The sequence below is a fragment of the Tyto alba genome, unplaced genomic scaffold (assembly GCF_018691265.1).
Source record: "Tyto alba isolate M040663 unplaced genomic scaffold, T.alba_DEE_v4.0 Super-Scaffold_38, whole genome shotgun sequence".
NCBI lineage: Eukaryota > Metazoa > Chordata > Aves > Strigiformes > Tytonidae > Tyto > Tyto alba.
This window is the reverse complement of record NW_024881313.1, coordinates 4,863,839-4,879,089: the sequence shown is the minus strand read 5'-3', so window position 1 is coordinate 4,879,089 and position 15,251 is coordinate 4,863,839. Positions and strand designations below refer to the sequence as shown.

At 46.7% G+C, this 15,251-nt stretch overlaps 3 protein-coding genes across 6 annotated transcripts in view; all 3 read right to left on the bottom strand.

The window, feature by feature from the left end:
* The window catches only part of HOXA3 (homeobox A3), a 47,089-nt gene that overhangs the window by 27,832 nt on the left and 4,006 nt on the right, over positions 1 to 15,251 (bottom strand). For 2 of the 4 annotated variants that reach the window (XM_032991699.2, XM_032991700.2), the window contains exon 2: positions 5,522 to 5,626. The exons of the other annotated variants lie outside the window; for them this stretch is intronic. The gene's annotated coding sequence lies outside the window, so the exon portion shown is untranslated. The remainder of the gene's footprint in view (positions 1 to 5,521; positions 5,627 to 15,251) is intronic. 4 annotated transcript variants of the gene reach the window in all.
* Positions 6,589 to 9,452, bottom strand: HOXA5 (homeobox A5). The gene is made up of 2 exons (XM_032991709.2): positions 8,685 to 9,452; positions 6,589 to 7,571 (listed from the first exon to the last, which is right to left on the bottom strand). The coding sequence occupies exons 1-2, from the start codon at positions 9,244 to 9,246 to the stop codon at positions 7,321 to 7,323; spliced, it is 813 nt and encodes a 270-aa protein (XP_032847600.1). The 5' UTR covers positions 9,247 to 9,452; the 3' UTR covers positions 6,589 to 7,320.
* On the bottom strand, positions 10,497 to 13,665 carry HOXA6 (homeobox A6). The gene is made up of 2 exons (XM_032991710.2): positions 13,094 to 13,665; positions 10,497 to 11,663 (listed from the first exon to the last, which is right to left on the bottom strand). The coding sequence occupies exons 1-2, from the start codon at positions 13,527 to 13,529 to the stop codon at positions 11,404 to 11,406; spliced, it is 696 nt and encodes a 231-aa protein (XP_032847601.1). The 5' UTR covers positions 13,530 to 13,665; the 3' UTR covers positions 10,497 to 11,403.

The window sequence follows — 15,251 nt, the reverse complement described above, 5'->3', positions numbered from 1 at the left end:
GCTGTGTCTCTGGCGAATAATTCACGCGTACCAGCTACGCAGAGGCCGGGGTAGTCTCCTGCCGTGGGGGTGGAAAGGCGGCAGTGCACGGATGGGGGTGAGGTGCGCTCTTTCTCGGACTTCCTCGCCCCCCAGTCCCCTCCTCCACACCTTTTCATATCTGCTTATGAATATTTGGGAATATCTTTTCCCTCTTCCATCGACCCCTCACCCTCATCATTTCGGGCTGAATCCGGTTTTCAGTAATCTCCCCCAGAATGAAGCTCCCCGTGCGATATCAGCCAGTTCTCCCTACAGACACGCCTAACCGAGGCAGCAAAAACTTTGACACCGAGGCAGCACTGGGAACAAAAAATTCGGGCCACTGAAAAAAATTCGGGCCACTGAAAGAAATGCCACTGAACTTTTTATTTGGGAGGGGGTGAGGGGGGAGCGGGGGGGGGGGGCGGGATGGAAGGAGGGAAAACACCCTTCCCTGCTCCCCATTTCGCTGGGAACTGCTGCCTCGGGTAATTCCAGGGGACTGTGAGGACCCCCCCAAATCACGGAGCGGCGCAGGGCGCCAGCCTCTCTGCAACATTTGCCATCGGTAGCACAACACGGCCCGCGGCTCCGCATTTTAAACGAGCTCCTTCGGACCAAACATATAACCCGCATTATCTCCAGCATGTCCTGTTTAAGCACAGTTTAGCGGTCGCTACAGAAATGGGAGCGAAAACAAAGACGCGGCTAGGATCGATAAACGCGTTAATAGCTTCGTTCCTATCTTATCTTCCTGCCATTTTGCAAAGTGAGATGGCTCAACGTTAAACCTCTTAAAGCAGGTTATTATATAATAAACAGGGTTAAAACATTTCGCTACCTGACTCTCCGAGGAGGCAGCATCAGAGGCTGCTGTGGGGGTAACACGCGTGTTTACCTGCCGCGGCTGAACGCGAGATATTCAGACACAAATGTGGCCGATAATTCAAGATGAAATACAACGTGTATTGCTCTTGAAAAGAGGAATTTTCTATCCTTTCCTCGGTAATTGAGGTCATTCAGCCAGTAGGGTTCACCTGGAGTCCATACTGTGATACACACGTAACTCAAAGCTATTTTATCTTTTGTGCTGATAGTCAAGATCTCGGCTATAACATTGACATCAAACTCTGTCTGGGCGAATGACTAAGAGTGGTGCAAAACGTAAACTTTTGACCCTCAACTTTTTGACCTGCAGTTGTAACGCCCTTAACCACAAAGATATACAAAAGCTATGCAGCTTCTTTTAGGAGTAAGAGACTCGCACTGTTTGTTTCAATAGTTCTGTCGTTTCCCCCAGCTTTCTAAGGGCTTTTTTTTTCTTTTTCCTTCTTGCTGTTGAGAAATCGGATACTTTTGCATTTTTAATTATTGCTTTTTTTTTTTTTTTCCCTTTTCTTTCCTTTTCTTTTATTTATTCCCGCAGCTTTGTAAAGTGGTGTTAGATCAGTTTGCACAGCCTTTCGGCAGCGTTGGAGGGAAGCCTGTTACTCAAAGGCGCTATATGGTTACAATTGCAGGTGAAATGCTGGGTAAGTTCTGGGCGTGAGGTTGGAAGGAATGTGGCGACGAGCGTTGGGGGAAAAGCTGCAGCTCTCTGCTGCGAGGGGCTTAGTCATTTCTCCTTGATTTAAACATAAAGAAACAACTCTAATTGTTTGCGAAGCCTTGTCTAGGCAAACGAGTTGACTGTGAACTTGGTCTAAAGCGAGCTCTGCTGGTGATTCCTAGGGTGTGCAGATTTATCTTTTCTGCATTTACTTAACCTGGCAGTGAACTGCACGGGCTGCCATTTGTTATCCAGAGACAGACTTCACCTCAAGCAAGGACTGTTCCACAAAATTGCAATAATTACCCAATAACCTTCATAGCAAATATTATTATTGAAAAGACATTTTGGGGGGGAGGGGATATAGGAAAGATTCCTTATGCGTGCTATAAGGCAAAATCCTTGCAAAATTTTACACACTCTCTGTGTCAGATTTGATATTGTTTGTGCTTGTAGCTACAGGAACATGTGACTGTGATGGTTCATGAGTATTTGCCTTCCAGAGAAACATTAGTGAGGATGCTTTAATTTGAAAGGGATAATATTTTCAAAGATGACCAGGTGGCTGTGGGAGATCTGGTTTTGCGCTCTGGCTAGCAACTCTGGCAACAAATCGAGGAGATTTTAAGGGCAGGAGAGAGGTAGAGCTAAGAAAGCAAAGCGATGTCTTAACTTGGTGAGGAGATTTACTTACGCCTGCATTTAATGCGTTAAATCTGTATTTGCGGGGAGGGAAAAGGCATTGCTCCAGTATCCAGGGTTTGAAATCGAAACCTCCAGATCCGCCCCTCATGATCTGTTCCATTCAATTTCCCATGGAGCAGATTGCAAACCCCTCTATTGTCACCCTTCCACAGATACACACTTATTAAATGTAAGGAAATGGCAGAATAATAATTTCCCCGTAATGTTCTGCAATTAGGGCGTTTGCAGGGTTTAGACAAGGCTGCAGAGCTGTAATTTACGGATGACTTTCCACCGGATTGTTATACTTCTGGTTTAGAGAAAGTTATGTCTCGCAAAGTCACTAGTTAACACACATTAAGAGAGTTGCCTAATCTTTAATTGGCCTTCCGCTTAGACATGACACACTACACTCAAGTATTTCTTTCAAAGGATTAGGTAGACTATATTTCAAATCGCAGAACGCCACTTGCCATGCCTAAAGTAAAACAAACTCGCACGCATTAATCCCCCAAACACAGCAGAAAAATAATGTGCGCAGATAAGACCTCTCCCCTGATTCCCAGCGATTATTCTCCATGACATTTCTCTCGGATAACAATTAGGACCTGGGAATATTTTGGTAGAGTTCGGCAGTCTGGGGTCGTTTGAATTTCAAATTTCAAAGCGGATTAGAAAGTATGAATGCGTTTCTGGATTTGGATGGCTTCAACCGTGCTGCTTAGGACGGGGCAGGGCCAGAAATATGGAGAAGTTGTCATTTCTAGCTAACTTTCTTTTGTTGTTAGAGAGTTTCTTGCAGTACGGGAGGGTTTGTATGCTTGTGGGTTTGAGGATGTTTTTCTTTTCTGTAGTTCTTGAATCTCTGTACACTGCTTTACGTGGAATATGCTCCAGAAGCCACATTCAAAAATGTGAAAATATGTAGTAGCAAATCTTTTCGCTCTAGACAATGAAAAATTACAATCCGCGATGATATCCAGGTTCCTAAAATAATAGTCGAACGGGCGTGCGTGTGTTTGTATATTCACCAGACAATTCAAATAGCGCAGTGTTGTTGAATATTGAGTAATCGCAAATGGTTTGTGTCTAGTATCATTCCCGTTTACAAGCGAAGGATTTTCCTTGGAAAAGGACCCGTATATAAACGAAGACCAAACTTTTAAAGGGTTTTCATGCTTTTGCCTCAAACTATAAAATTTTATGGCATATAATATAATATAATACACGCCTATTATATATAACTTGCTTGTATTCCTATTGACGAAAATTTGACAGCTAGTGTACTATAAAATCTCCAGCTGTTTATTATGGAAATGATTTTCAAATGTGCATTTGGATATGTACTTTTAACGCCTTTCCCATTTTTTTAATATAAAGTATATGCATATGTGTTTGTTTAGTGTTCATAGGAAGGATACACAAACACAAAGGCTTTGGACTCCATTTATCTTACACAGGGCACTGACTCTAAATATTAAATATTTGTAAAAATGTGAGATCTTTGAGCTGAGCCAACCTTATACACTACTGTTCCTTTAACGCTAAAGGCAAATAAATTAAAAATAGGACTCAGTCAGCAATGTGCAGACTTTGCAGAGTTACACAACAACCTTACCCTCCTGTACTCCTGTGCCTTTCTCTCATTTTTGTTCACGGTAGCAGACACAGCCTAAACTACAGTATTCAAACGGGATAGCACTAGCGAAAAAAAAAAAAAACAAAGCCCATCTCCCATCTCGCATCAAACCACCCCGTTCTTTTGCAAACCCGACTTTAACACACATGAAGGAAAACAATGCGTTCCGCTGAATCCCTGCTACTCCAAACCTGAGCAGAGAGAGAGATACAGCTGGTTTGGAGATACATATATATGTGTATTTATATATGTATATGCGTATGTATATATATGTATTTTTTGGAGGCAATTCTCAAATCTCTTACCTACCCCCCCGACTAGCCACTCTGCACCCCTGAGATCACTCGCCTAAGTAACAGCTCTGAGGGTAAGGATCAGGCTTAATGCTATCCAGAGAAAGACAGAGTTCCTTTCACCCTTTCATTCAAGTCCTGGAAATTCAAAGGCTAAAGTTAAATCCGGCCATAAAGTTTATTGCTGAGTAATCACACTCTAGTGAGAACAGTCCACTTAAATAAAAAGAATGTTGAAGTAAACACGCAGCTGGGGCCTACCCCACAATGGCAGCCAGCAATATAAGGCAGAGAGGGAGAGAGCAGAGCTAGGGGGATATTTACAATCTTCAATAAACCAAGCCCGTATTTCATAATTTGCAGCACTCTAATGACCTGTAGTCTCTTGTATTAATGCTACAAGTTACAGTCAATTGGTTCACTTTTTTAAAAAAAAAAAAAGTCACAGAAACGTATATATGTATACACGCGTACACACCCTTTGTATACATAAACACACCGATATTAGACACACATGTGCATGTGCATGGCTTTATACAGGCATATACATGGATTTGTACATGCGTGCACACATGCACATGCGTATATATATTATATAATAATAAATATATTTGTATTTATGCAATTGCATATAGGAACTGGAAAAAGTTAGTTACAGCAACATTATAAATGCACATCCCCAAAACACACTACATGCTCGCTGATGGACATATATACATAGCTAAAGCTTTCTGCATAACCCAATGCAGAAAACAGGAATCTTACGCGTTCCAGTACAGTCTGTGCCATTTTAATACTAGCTCTGATGTGCAACATATTTCACCAATCCAAAGATTATTACCATATCAGCATGCCTCCAACTCTATCATGCCTACATAAGACACTGCCCAGATAATATCAAGCCCTATCTATTTTGTTTTCCCTTTTTTTTAATCGCCTGCAGTAACTACTCTTTGCTAAACAAAACCTCTCCAAACTTGGAGAGTCTATTGGAGCAAAGGAAGTAATTATCTTCTGCGGTAGTCAAAGTGATTAAAGCTAGGCCCCAAAATCCATCTCTGCCAAAGTCGCTTATTGTGGTTTACTTTGATTTGATCATTAAAATAGAGAGCTAGCTGCTGCGAGTGAAGGGATGGGGGGGATTTGCAGCGCAACCTGGATCATTAGTGGTTGATCCTGCCTCGCAGGCTCCGTGGGACCGTCCTGAAAAGCTCCGGGCAGAGAGGGAGAGAAAGAGAAAGAGAAAGAAAGAGGCGAGAGGCAGCGAGAGCGAGCAGGAGCCTCGGCTTCCCCACTGTACAAATAAACTTTAAGGAACTTGTGCACAAAACTTACCTTTGACTTGCAAGGAGCCATTTTTCATACAGTATTGAGAACTTGTGGTTTGGATACTTCTGTCCCTAAACCTGACAATTTGAATGGCCAGGAGGCACACGTAGCCTGCAAAAGAGTCAAATGAAGTCCAGCGTCAGTGAGATTATATGTTATGTGGTATATAATGTTGGATGTCAACTCCCCAAAACCATAAAACTTACTTTAATGGCACCACGTGACTTTTTATAGCCAGTGAGCCTATCTGTCTGTGCTATGGATGATTTTACGATCTAATTCATAGACAAAACCCTATTCATTTGGCACCCAAATGTCATATAGCCGGAACTGGGGCTTATAAAGTTTACTGTTTTATAACTTTTAAGGGAAGGCATCAATGTAACCAGTCAGTAAATGTGCAAATCTTTAGTTGCTCTTAGAAGCTCAGAAGAGTTAACCATTCAAGCTCTGATGGGGTAAGTAACATTACGTTTATAGCAAACTAATTGTAGCGAAGAAAACCAAAAATCTTTAAAGGGTGAAAAGTGGGAATGTGACTAGTGAGGGTTACTAATAGACACAGAGGGCTCAGACGTGGCTGTCCTGCAAATATACTTAATGAAACCACAGGAGAAATTCTAGAGCAATGCAAACACGTCTTGGAGTTAGCAGCGTGTTTTAACAAAGCACATGGGTGTTTTTTTTTTTTTAACCATCAGCAAACAGCTAACAGTTGATTCACCCACAAAGGGTGTTGATTGTGGTCCTGCGATGCAACTTTCAACCTAGCAAGAAACCAGTAAGGAGGAACTTATGGTCAAACTTTCAATTAAAAATACTGGTAGCGGACAATCGCAGCATCTACCATCTGCAACATGCAGCAGGAGCCAGGTAAAATATTATTACAAACTCTGCACGGGTTTTTTTTTTTTTTTTTTTTTCAGAGGCAAATCAGGAAGCACAACTTCTTGCTTTGCACAAACCAGATCACGAAAACTTTACAATAGAAAGTTTATTTTTTTTTTGTTGATTTCCAGTCAGTTTTTTTAAAAACAAATACAAAAAAAAAAAAAAAGCTGATCACAGTTTGCTCAAACAGCCAGACTTTGACTATATTTGTAACTTTGTTCACAAAAAACATACATCACAGAAGCTGCGCTTAATAAGAGCCACTTCTAAGAGTTCGTGCAAAGAGTCATATACAAAGGCACAGCAAGGACATACTGCTTGGAATCACAGTTTTCGTCACAGATTCACTATTCACTACACGTAGGACAAGTTCAGTTGATTTCATCATTTCACCTCTACAACAGCATTAATTACACAGGAATTATATAGGTAGTTTGAATAAAAATATTTTTAACAGCTTGGAGCTATACAGACATTAACACTTGACCACACATGCACAGTTAAGCAGGTTGAGTGCAACACATAACATTTGTACTAAACCGGGGGAGGGTTTCTTTCTCTCTCTCCTTTTTTTTTTTTTTACCTTCCTTTTTTTTTTTTGTTCTTTTTTGTTTAGTTTTGTTTTAACAGTTACTTCAAGTAACACAGCTCGCTTCATATAAATAAGTTAAAACATCTATTATTTTTTTCAAGACAAAGCCATTCAAGACAAAGAAATGTACGATAAAAGCAGATCTACTTATACACGCGAGAGAATGGTAATAAACAGGCTCATGATTAAAAGATGAATAAGGGCAACAAGAACAGGGTTTCTTCACAGAAGTAACACAAGGAAGTTTTAGAAAGTCAACTTAGTACTGACATGAGACGCAGGGTCAGCTAATACTGCTCAGTACTTTTAATTGATCAAACGCTTAGGGACGGAATGCCCCTCCTGCAGCTGCCATGCTCATACTTTTCAGCTTATTATCCTTTTTCCATTTCATTCTCCTGTTTTGGAACCAGATCTTTATTTGTCTCTCTGAGAGGCAAAGAGCATGTGCTATTTCAATCCTTCTTCTGCGGGTCAGGTATCTATTGAAGTGAAATTCCTTTTCCAGCTCCAAGGTCTGATAGCGGGTGTAAGCAGTCCGAGCCCTTTTCCCTTCTGGTCCCCCTATGTTGTCTGGAAGAGAAAAGTACATGATTTAGGTTCTCAGCAGCCACTCGGAGCCTTCGTGTCTTATTGCAGCTACTAGCGACCAGGACCGTTATTCTCAGTCCTGCCTGGTTTTGTTTCTGGTTTGGATAAACGCTCAACAAGTTTCCCCCTCCAGCCCCTTTTAGGAAAGGCTTGGGGGAGGGGGATTTGGTGGTCTCGGTAAGTTTTCGCTGGAATTTGAGGGTTCGATTTTTTTAAAATGGAATTTTTATCTTATTTTTTTGGAAGGCTAATCCTCCCCCCCGCCACCCTCCCACCCCCCCCCCCGCCTCCGCCTCCCCCAGATAAGCTGGTTTGGAGGTTGCCTCTGCTGCTCGCTGGGTTTTCAGGGCTGGGAGAGCAAAGCTGAAGCGTGCAGCCCTTTCCCACGGCTGAGCTGGGGAAGGCTCTGGGAGGCAGCGAGCCCCCGGCCGCTCCCCCAGCAGCGAGAGCAGGGCAGGTACCCGGGGCTGACAGTTGCTCCGCTTCCCGGCGCCCCTCAAGCCCTCTCCCCGGAGTTTGGGGCGACTAGCCCCCCCCCCCCCTCCCCCACGGCTTCCCAGCGGTGAAACCTGCCCTCCTCGCCCTCTCCTATTCTCTTTTTAATACGGCTCGGCGAAATAAATGGGGTCAGCCGCGCCGTTCCCACTGGAGGATCCCCCTTCCAGAGGAGAGCCGGGAGCAGCCTCTGCTCCCGAGCCCCCTTCGGGAAGGCGCTTTCTGCTCCCTCGCTGCCCGCCGGGGCCGGCGCTGGGAGCCGGGCGGGCTGCGGTTTGGGGGCCGGGCGGTTTGTTGTTTTGTTTTGTTTTTTTTTTTTTTTTTTTTTTTTGTTCGTTTTTTAGGTTTTGGGGTTTTTTTGTTTGGGTTTTTTTTTTCTTTTTTTCTTTTTTTTTTTTTTTTTTTTTTCTTTTGGGGGGAACTCGCCCGGAGAAGGGAGCGTGCTTCCCTGCGAGCAGAGTTGTGCTGTGCGCGGAGGCTGCCCGCTCTCACGCCCTCCACTCCCCCTCTCCCCGACCTTGCTCGGCGCAGCCACCCGGTTTACATTAAATCCTCCTTTTCCTCCAGAGAAATAAAGAAAGAACAGGGTATTTGCTTTACCATGACTTATGTGCAGTTTTCGCATCCAGGGGTAGATCTGGGGCTGTGAAGGCTGGGCTGTGCTTTGGTCGGTCGGGGCACTTGCCTGCTCGCTGCTTGCTGGAGTGTCTTCCTCAGTCCCAGACGAGGTGCCAACCCCGTCTCTGCTGATGTGCGTGTTGCTGCTGGAATTGGACGAAGTGCTGGTGGAGTTGGCGAGGGAGTTTTTCACCCCGTGGTGACTCTCGCTGACAGGCGAACCGGCCACGGCGGTGCAGGGCAGAGGGTCAGGGGGAGGCGAGTGGGAAGACGTCGCGGGCTGGTTGTACCTGGGCTCTGTCGAGGCAGAGGTGGTGTTGGCCGGGTAACTGCGGGGTCTCTCATTGGCACCAAAGTGGGTGGAAGCAGAGCGCCCGACGCTGAGGTCCATGCCATTGTAGCCGTATCCGTACCTGCCGGAGTGCATGCTGGCGGAGTCCCTGTATTGCTCGCTCACCGAGCTGTGATCTCCATAATTATGTAACTGGTAGTCCGGGCCATTTGGATAGCGACCGCAAAATGAGTTTACAAAATAAGAGCTCATTTGTTTTTTGATATGTGTGCTTGATTTGTGGCTCTTGGTCGTTTTGTGCGTCTATAGCACCCTTGCACAATTTATGATGAATTATGGAAATGACTGGGACATGTACTTGGTTCCCTCCTACGTAGGCACCCAAATATGGGGTACGGCTTCACATCACGTGCTTTTGTTGTCCAGTCGTAAATCCTGCCTGATGACCTCTAGAGGTAAACTCGTGCACTGGTGGGGAGCTGGGAGGGCGCGGGCGGCCCGGGGCGCGCCGCCGCTGCGCGCCCCCGCCGCCGCCTCCCGCCCGTCCGCCGGCCTCCGGCGCCACCCGCTGGCGGCGGGGGGGATGGCGGCGGCTCCGCGGGGTCGGCGCGGGGTGACGGCCCCCGACGGCGGCGCGGAGCGAGGGGGAGAGAAGGGGACGGGAGGCGCGGAGCCGGGCCGGCCGCGCCGCCGCACCCGCCGGCGGGAAGCGGGAGCGGGCGGCGGGGCTTCGCTCGCCCGGGGCGGCCGCCGGGAGCCCGCCGGGCCCGCGGCGCTCCGCTTTGTGCCTCCGCTCTCCTCCGTGCGAGGCTTGGTTGCGCCAGTTCACAAAGCCGGCGTGAGCCATCCCCGGACGCTGGCAACCTTTCTCTCCCTTACGCACACACACACACACATATATATATGTATGACTGTTTGCCCCCCTCTTTTTCCCCTCTTTTCGAGAGGCACCCGGGTCCTGCCGCTGGCAAATGGCAGGTACCTATGAAAGATAAATATCGTGCAGCGTTTTTCCGACTAGGGGGTCAAATTCCAGGCGGCTCTACGGCCACCGTTATTTTTCCGCCTCTCGGAAAAAAAACAAACAAACAAACAAACAAAAACCACACGAACAAACCTCTAGATGCGGCGGTAGCCATTTTGCATTAGTGCCTTCCAGATTGGGCTTTTAAAATATTTAGAGCGGTAGCCCAAATTGCGCTGCCTTCCAAACAAAAGAGCCTCGATGCTTATACAAGTGTATTTGTACACAGCTTCACACACACACTCACGCACACACAATATAATATAGAGAGATATAACGTATATATTAATCAGTATTTCGCTGCGCTTATTTTACTTATACAGAACTCGAAGTGGAAGCATTTTATGGCAGCTACTTTTCTTTAGAGTATCTATTTATTTTTTCCAGTGCTAAGAAATGTGAATATGATTTAAGGTACCACAAAACGGGGAAGAAGATCCTCGAGTTAATATGACAGACACTTTTCTTTTAATAAAACAAAAAAAAAAAAAAAAAAAAAAGAAAAGAAAAGAAAAGAAAGGAAGATCGACCCAAGCCCACGAAGCCCCAAGAAATGTAATCCATAAGTCAAAGCCCCTTCAGTGTAGAGTTGAGATCACCGAAACCTCGGTGTCAGCTCAACGGGAACCAGAGAAATTTGCCCCCTTCGAAACCTCTTCCCTCGCTTCCCCTGAAGTTTAACGCCGAGTTTTTACTTCAATACTAGTAGTGCAGATTAGGCAGTTTAGCGGCATTAAAAAAAAAATCTCCCTGCAATTCATCTTCGCTTTAACTGCAAGTTTATACCCAGGATTTTATACAACGACTTTTTAAAAGGATTTTTTCTTCTTTTTGCTATTTAAATATCTTATAAATGTGTAAAACTTTCTTTTTTTTTTTTTTTTTTTTTCCGTTGCAGACCATAAACTCATAAACACAGCATAACAAGACGGCCCAACATAGCGGGAGTTAGCAAAAACATAAACCCAAGATTTTATAAAATCTCTCGTATTTCTACAATATGAACATTTATAATTAAAAAAAAAAAAATCACTCACTTATTTCTTTTCACACAGGCACTCCAGGGACACTCACCCACACACACTTGCTCACCTCAAATATTTAAAAATCTGGGCCATCAGATTTCTAATACTTTAAGCAACGCCATCTACGCTTTGGGAAGGTGGTTATATACATACATGCCTGTAGCTCGAAAGCTAGGACTTCCACGTATATTAAAAAAAGTCACAGATGATTGCAAATGTGCATCTTTTCACCAAGCCTTTTGGGAATTAATAGACTGTGACAAACCTATAGGATTTTAGTAGCAGAAGGAACACAAGGTAAATAATAATAGTAAGAGTAAGCGCTAAGGAAAGGCCTGGTAGCGTTTATTAAATGTGGTTCTACTCCCCTGACTTTTCCTCTGTTTCTTCGCTGCTGGGCTGTGTGGAATTTATGAATTTGTTTTCCTTTTTCCATTTCATCCGCCTGTTTTGAAACCATATTTTAATCTGGCGTTCAGTAAGGCAGAGAGCGTTTGCAATCTCAATACGTCGTCTTCGGGTTAAGTATCTGTTAAAATGAAATTCCTTCTCTAACTCTAGCGTTTGGTATCTGGTGTAAGTTTGCCTCCCTCGTCTCCCATGAGTTCCATATACTGTACCTGTAGAAGTAAAGACAAAACGATCGCATTGGACAGGGCCCAGTGATTTTAGACCAGAAAGCGGTTAGTATATTCTGCCTCCTTTTCCAGGCACAATCACGGAGGGGAGGGGGGGGGGGCCGGGACGGGGAGGGGGGGGGCTGCTCTGGTTTCCTGCAGGCTTTGTTTGGTTTGTTGTTGTTTTTGTTTGTTTGGTTTTTTTTTTTTTGTCCCCTTTTTCCTTTTCTCCTGCCTGAGCAGCTGTAAATGCGGGTGTGCAGCGTGCTTACGGCCGTGGGCTGAGTGGGATACAAAGAGGCTTTAAGGCGAACCTAGGGAACGTGGGATAGGTAACACCCGTGTGAATCTCCGAGCAGTGTCTCTCCTCTGCGTGTTGAGAGCCTGTGCGCGCACGCACACGCACACACACACACACGTGTGCGACCCGGGGAGCTGCACGCATGTGTGTACGCGCGTGTGTGTGTGCGTGTGTGTGCGCCCGCATCCGAGGGGTGTTTACACAAACACACTCTATTGCCATGGCTGTGACTACAGAGGGTCTGTAATTTAGGTATAATTATAGACATCAGCTAAAGATCATAGAAGAGCCTTTGCCATTTGCTCCGGAATTTATTGCCCTCGAATGCAAAGCAGCATCAGAATGGTCTTGCTAAAAGTTTAACTTTCCCAAAAAGAAATGCGACCCACAGCCCAGCAAACATAAACGCGGGAGGAGGGGAAAGGAGGGCAGTCACTAGCAAACGCTGGAAGGAAACGTCTTAATATGGGATTATTGAAAATAAGTGCCACTCCGATGCAACCCTTCCCCTCCCCCAGCACCACTCCTGGACAGAATAGTTCAATTATGTGAAGTTCACTTGTAAGTCAGAGAAAATCTGCGATGCCATGGAAGTGCGCCCACGGCCCCAGAAACGTGCTCTCAATATCCAATACTTACAGACTAATGAGCTGGGGGAGGGGGACGAGGAGGAATGTGCCACAAATGCACTGGATCCTCAGTACAGAGCCTATATTCCCTGCATCGCTCTCTGACAATGAAGAAGCGGAGCAGAGGCTTTGGGGTGGCTTTAGGAGAGTGGTAAAACTGTTCTGCTCCTTTTTTTTTTTTTTTTTATCTCTCTTTCTCTTTTTTTTTTTTTTTCCTTTTCTTTTTTTCCTTTGCCTGCTTCCTAAGGATTCCCCAGTAACTTCCACCAATGGACCCCCAAGCTGGGCTCTCTCGGGGTGCCAACGTGCCAGGTCTAAAATAACCTGCGAAGGTCTCATGTTACACAAGTGCCCTGCAGGAACCGTGGCTTTCCAGCAGTCTGGACTTAGTATCTGAGAACCACAAAAAAAAAAAAAAAAAAAAAAATCTTGGGGAAAGAAACTTTTCCTTCCTCCCAGGCCCCCCCTCCTCCCAACCCCCCCATTGCATCGAAGTGCCTTACCAGCGCAGGAGTTCATCCGCTGCATCCAGGGGTAAACAGGGCTCGTGTACTTCCGGTCGGTGCCTTCGTCATTTACAATTTTGGCTTGGACGCCGCTGGATTTGTACTGTTGATCGGAAGAAAACTGCAGGTAGTCCCCGGGCCCCCTCTGTTTGCCACTGCCGGAGGGAGAGGCGCTACTAATTTCCTTGTCCGAATAAAAACAAGAGGCTCCGTACTCATAGGAAGCCCGATTGCAAGCAATGACGGTGTTGGACTGTTGGTAGAAACAAGGTGAGGTGTAAGTCTTGTCCTGCAGGCTGCTTGCCCCGTACGAAGCTGGAAAATGCCTGAGAGCATCATAGCCCGCCGGGTACAGGGGGATCTGCCCGAGGAAAGAGTCCTGGCCCCCGGGCAGGCTCCCCGGGAAAGTGGGATTCACGAAATAGGAACTCATTTGCTCTCCCCCTCTCCCGGACCGTGATTTGTTGTGTATTAGTACATCTGGCGATAACTATTAGGAGTCATCGAAGTGGTTTGTTTCTGGATGGCCGAGCGCCAAAAGCGACAGCAGAAAATAGGAGCAGCTGACGGCGGGGCGGCCAATGGGAGCGCGCGCGGCGCCCGCTCCCCCGGGGCCGCCGCCACCGCGCCGCCAACTTACCGGCAGCCCCGGCCCCGCCGCGCCGCGCAGCCACGCCGCGCAGCACCGCGCAGCGCCGCGCAGCAGCGCCGCGGGGGCCGGCCGCGCCCCCGGGCCGGCGCCGCCCCTCCGCGGGCAAAAAAAAATCCCGGTAATAGTCACCGTAATTAATTACAAGAAGAATAATACTGCTAATAATAATAATAATAATAATAACAACAGTCATAATTCCCGGCAGGAGCAGGCAGAGCGGGCACTGCGACAGCGGCGGAAGGGGACAACGCCACCCCACACCCCCCCCCCCTCCCCCAGCCGCTGGGGGGGGATAAGAAGGGGAGCGCCCTCAAAAGTTGGCGGCCCCACGCCAAGCGCGTCGCCCCCGAGGGAGCGGCGCAGCCCCGCGGGCGGCGTGGGGGAGCCGCTCCCGGCTCTCCGGCGGAGGATGCTGCGGAGCGAAAGTTTGGAGCGGAGGGCCGCGCAGCGCGGGGAGGGGGGGGCGGCCCGGCCTCTCTCCCGTTTTCCCACCCCGATGCTCCAGCCGCATCCAGGAGTCTTTAGGCGATATTTTTTCTTGTTGTTGTTTTGGGGGGGTTATTTTGTTTTGGTTTGTTTGGGTTTGTGGTTTGTTGTTTTGGTTTTGTGTTGGTTTTTTTTTTTTTTCGAAAATCGCCCCTCCGCTGAGGCTTCCCGTCGGAGCTTGGGGAGCCCGCCTCAGCGCCGAACCCACCTTTTGTGAGAGAGGCGAGCGCGTCCCGCGTGGAAGAGGTCTAGTATCTTAATGAACACCCCCCTAATTAACGCGGAGGCTGCGACTGGGGCAGGAAACGGTGGCCCTCTGGGGAGGGGGATTTTCGGTTGGCACCAAGTGCCCGAGAAGGCCCCGGGAAGGTCTGGGTGGGTTGCCGGCGCCCCCCGCGCAGCCCAGATGAAGTTCCACGTGTCCCTTCTCCCCGAGTCCCCCCCGCCAGAGTCGAGCCGAGGGAATCAAACATTCAAATTCAACAACGAGCCAGTAAGACTATTCCTAATTAATACAGCCCCGCTAATGAGTCAGCAGAAGCCAATCGGTTTCGTTGTTGCTCCGAATAATTTGATTAAATGCGGATGTGTGTCTTTAAGAGGGAAAAAAAAAAATACATGAAACAAACATTTCCACCTTAATTTTTCAACATGGCAGTTACCCCATAGCGGAAATATAATTCTTGGCCCAGGGCAGGGACAGTAACAGTGCTGATGAAATTCGCTGAGGCGCTTTTAATTCAGCCGTAACCCTGCAGTTCCTGGAGATAACATGAGGTTGTTCATTGCAAACTGTGTTTACTCATAATCCGTGCCCATTACAACAGACTGAGCAGCCTAATTTTAAACGCGCTCTGACAGAAAGTGACATTCGTACGAGCCCCGTTTCCTAAAGTAGCTTTCAAAGGAGAGTTTTGTTGTTGTTGGGAGACTATTTGTCTCATTTCCGGGGGCAGATTACGATACCTATAAAACAGTAGTGAGTTAAAACATCGCTCCACAATAGTTTGTATTGTT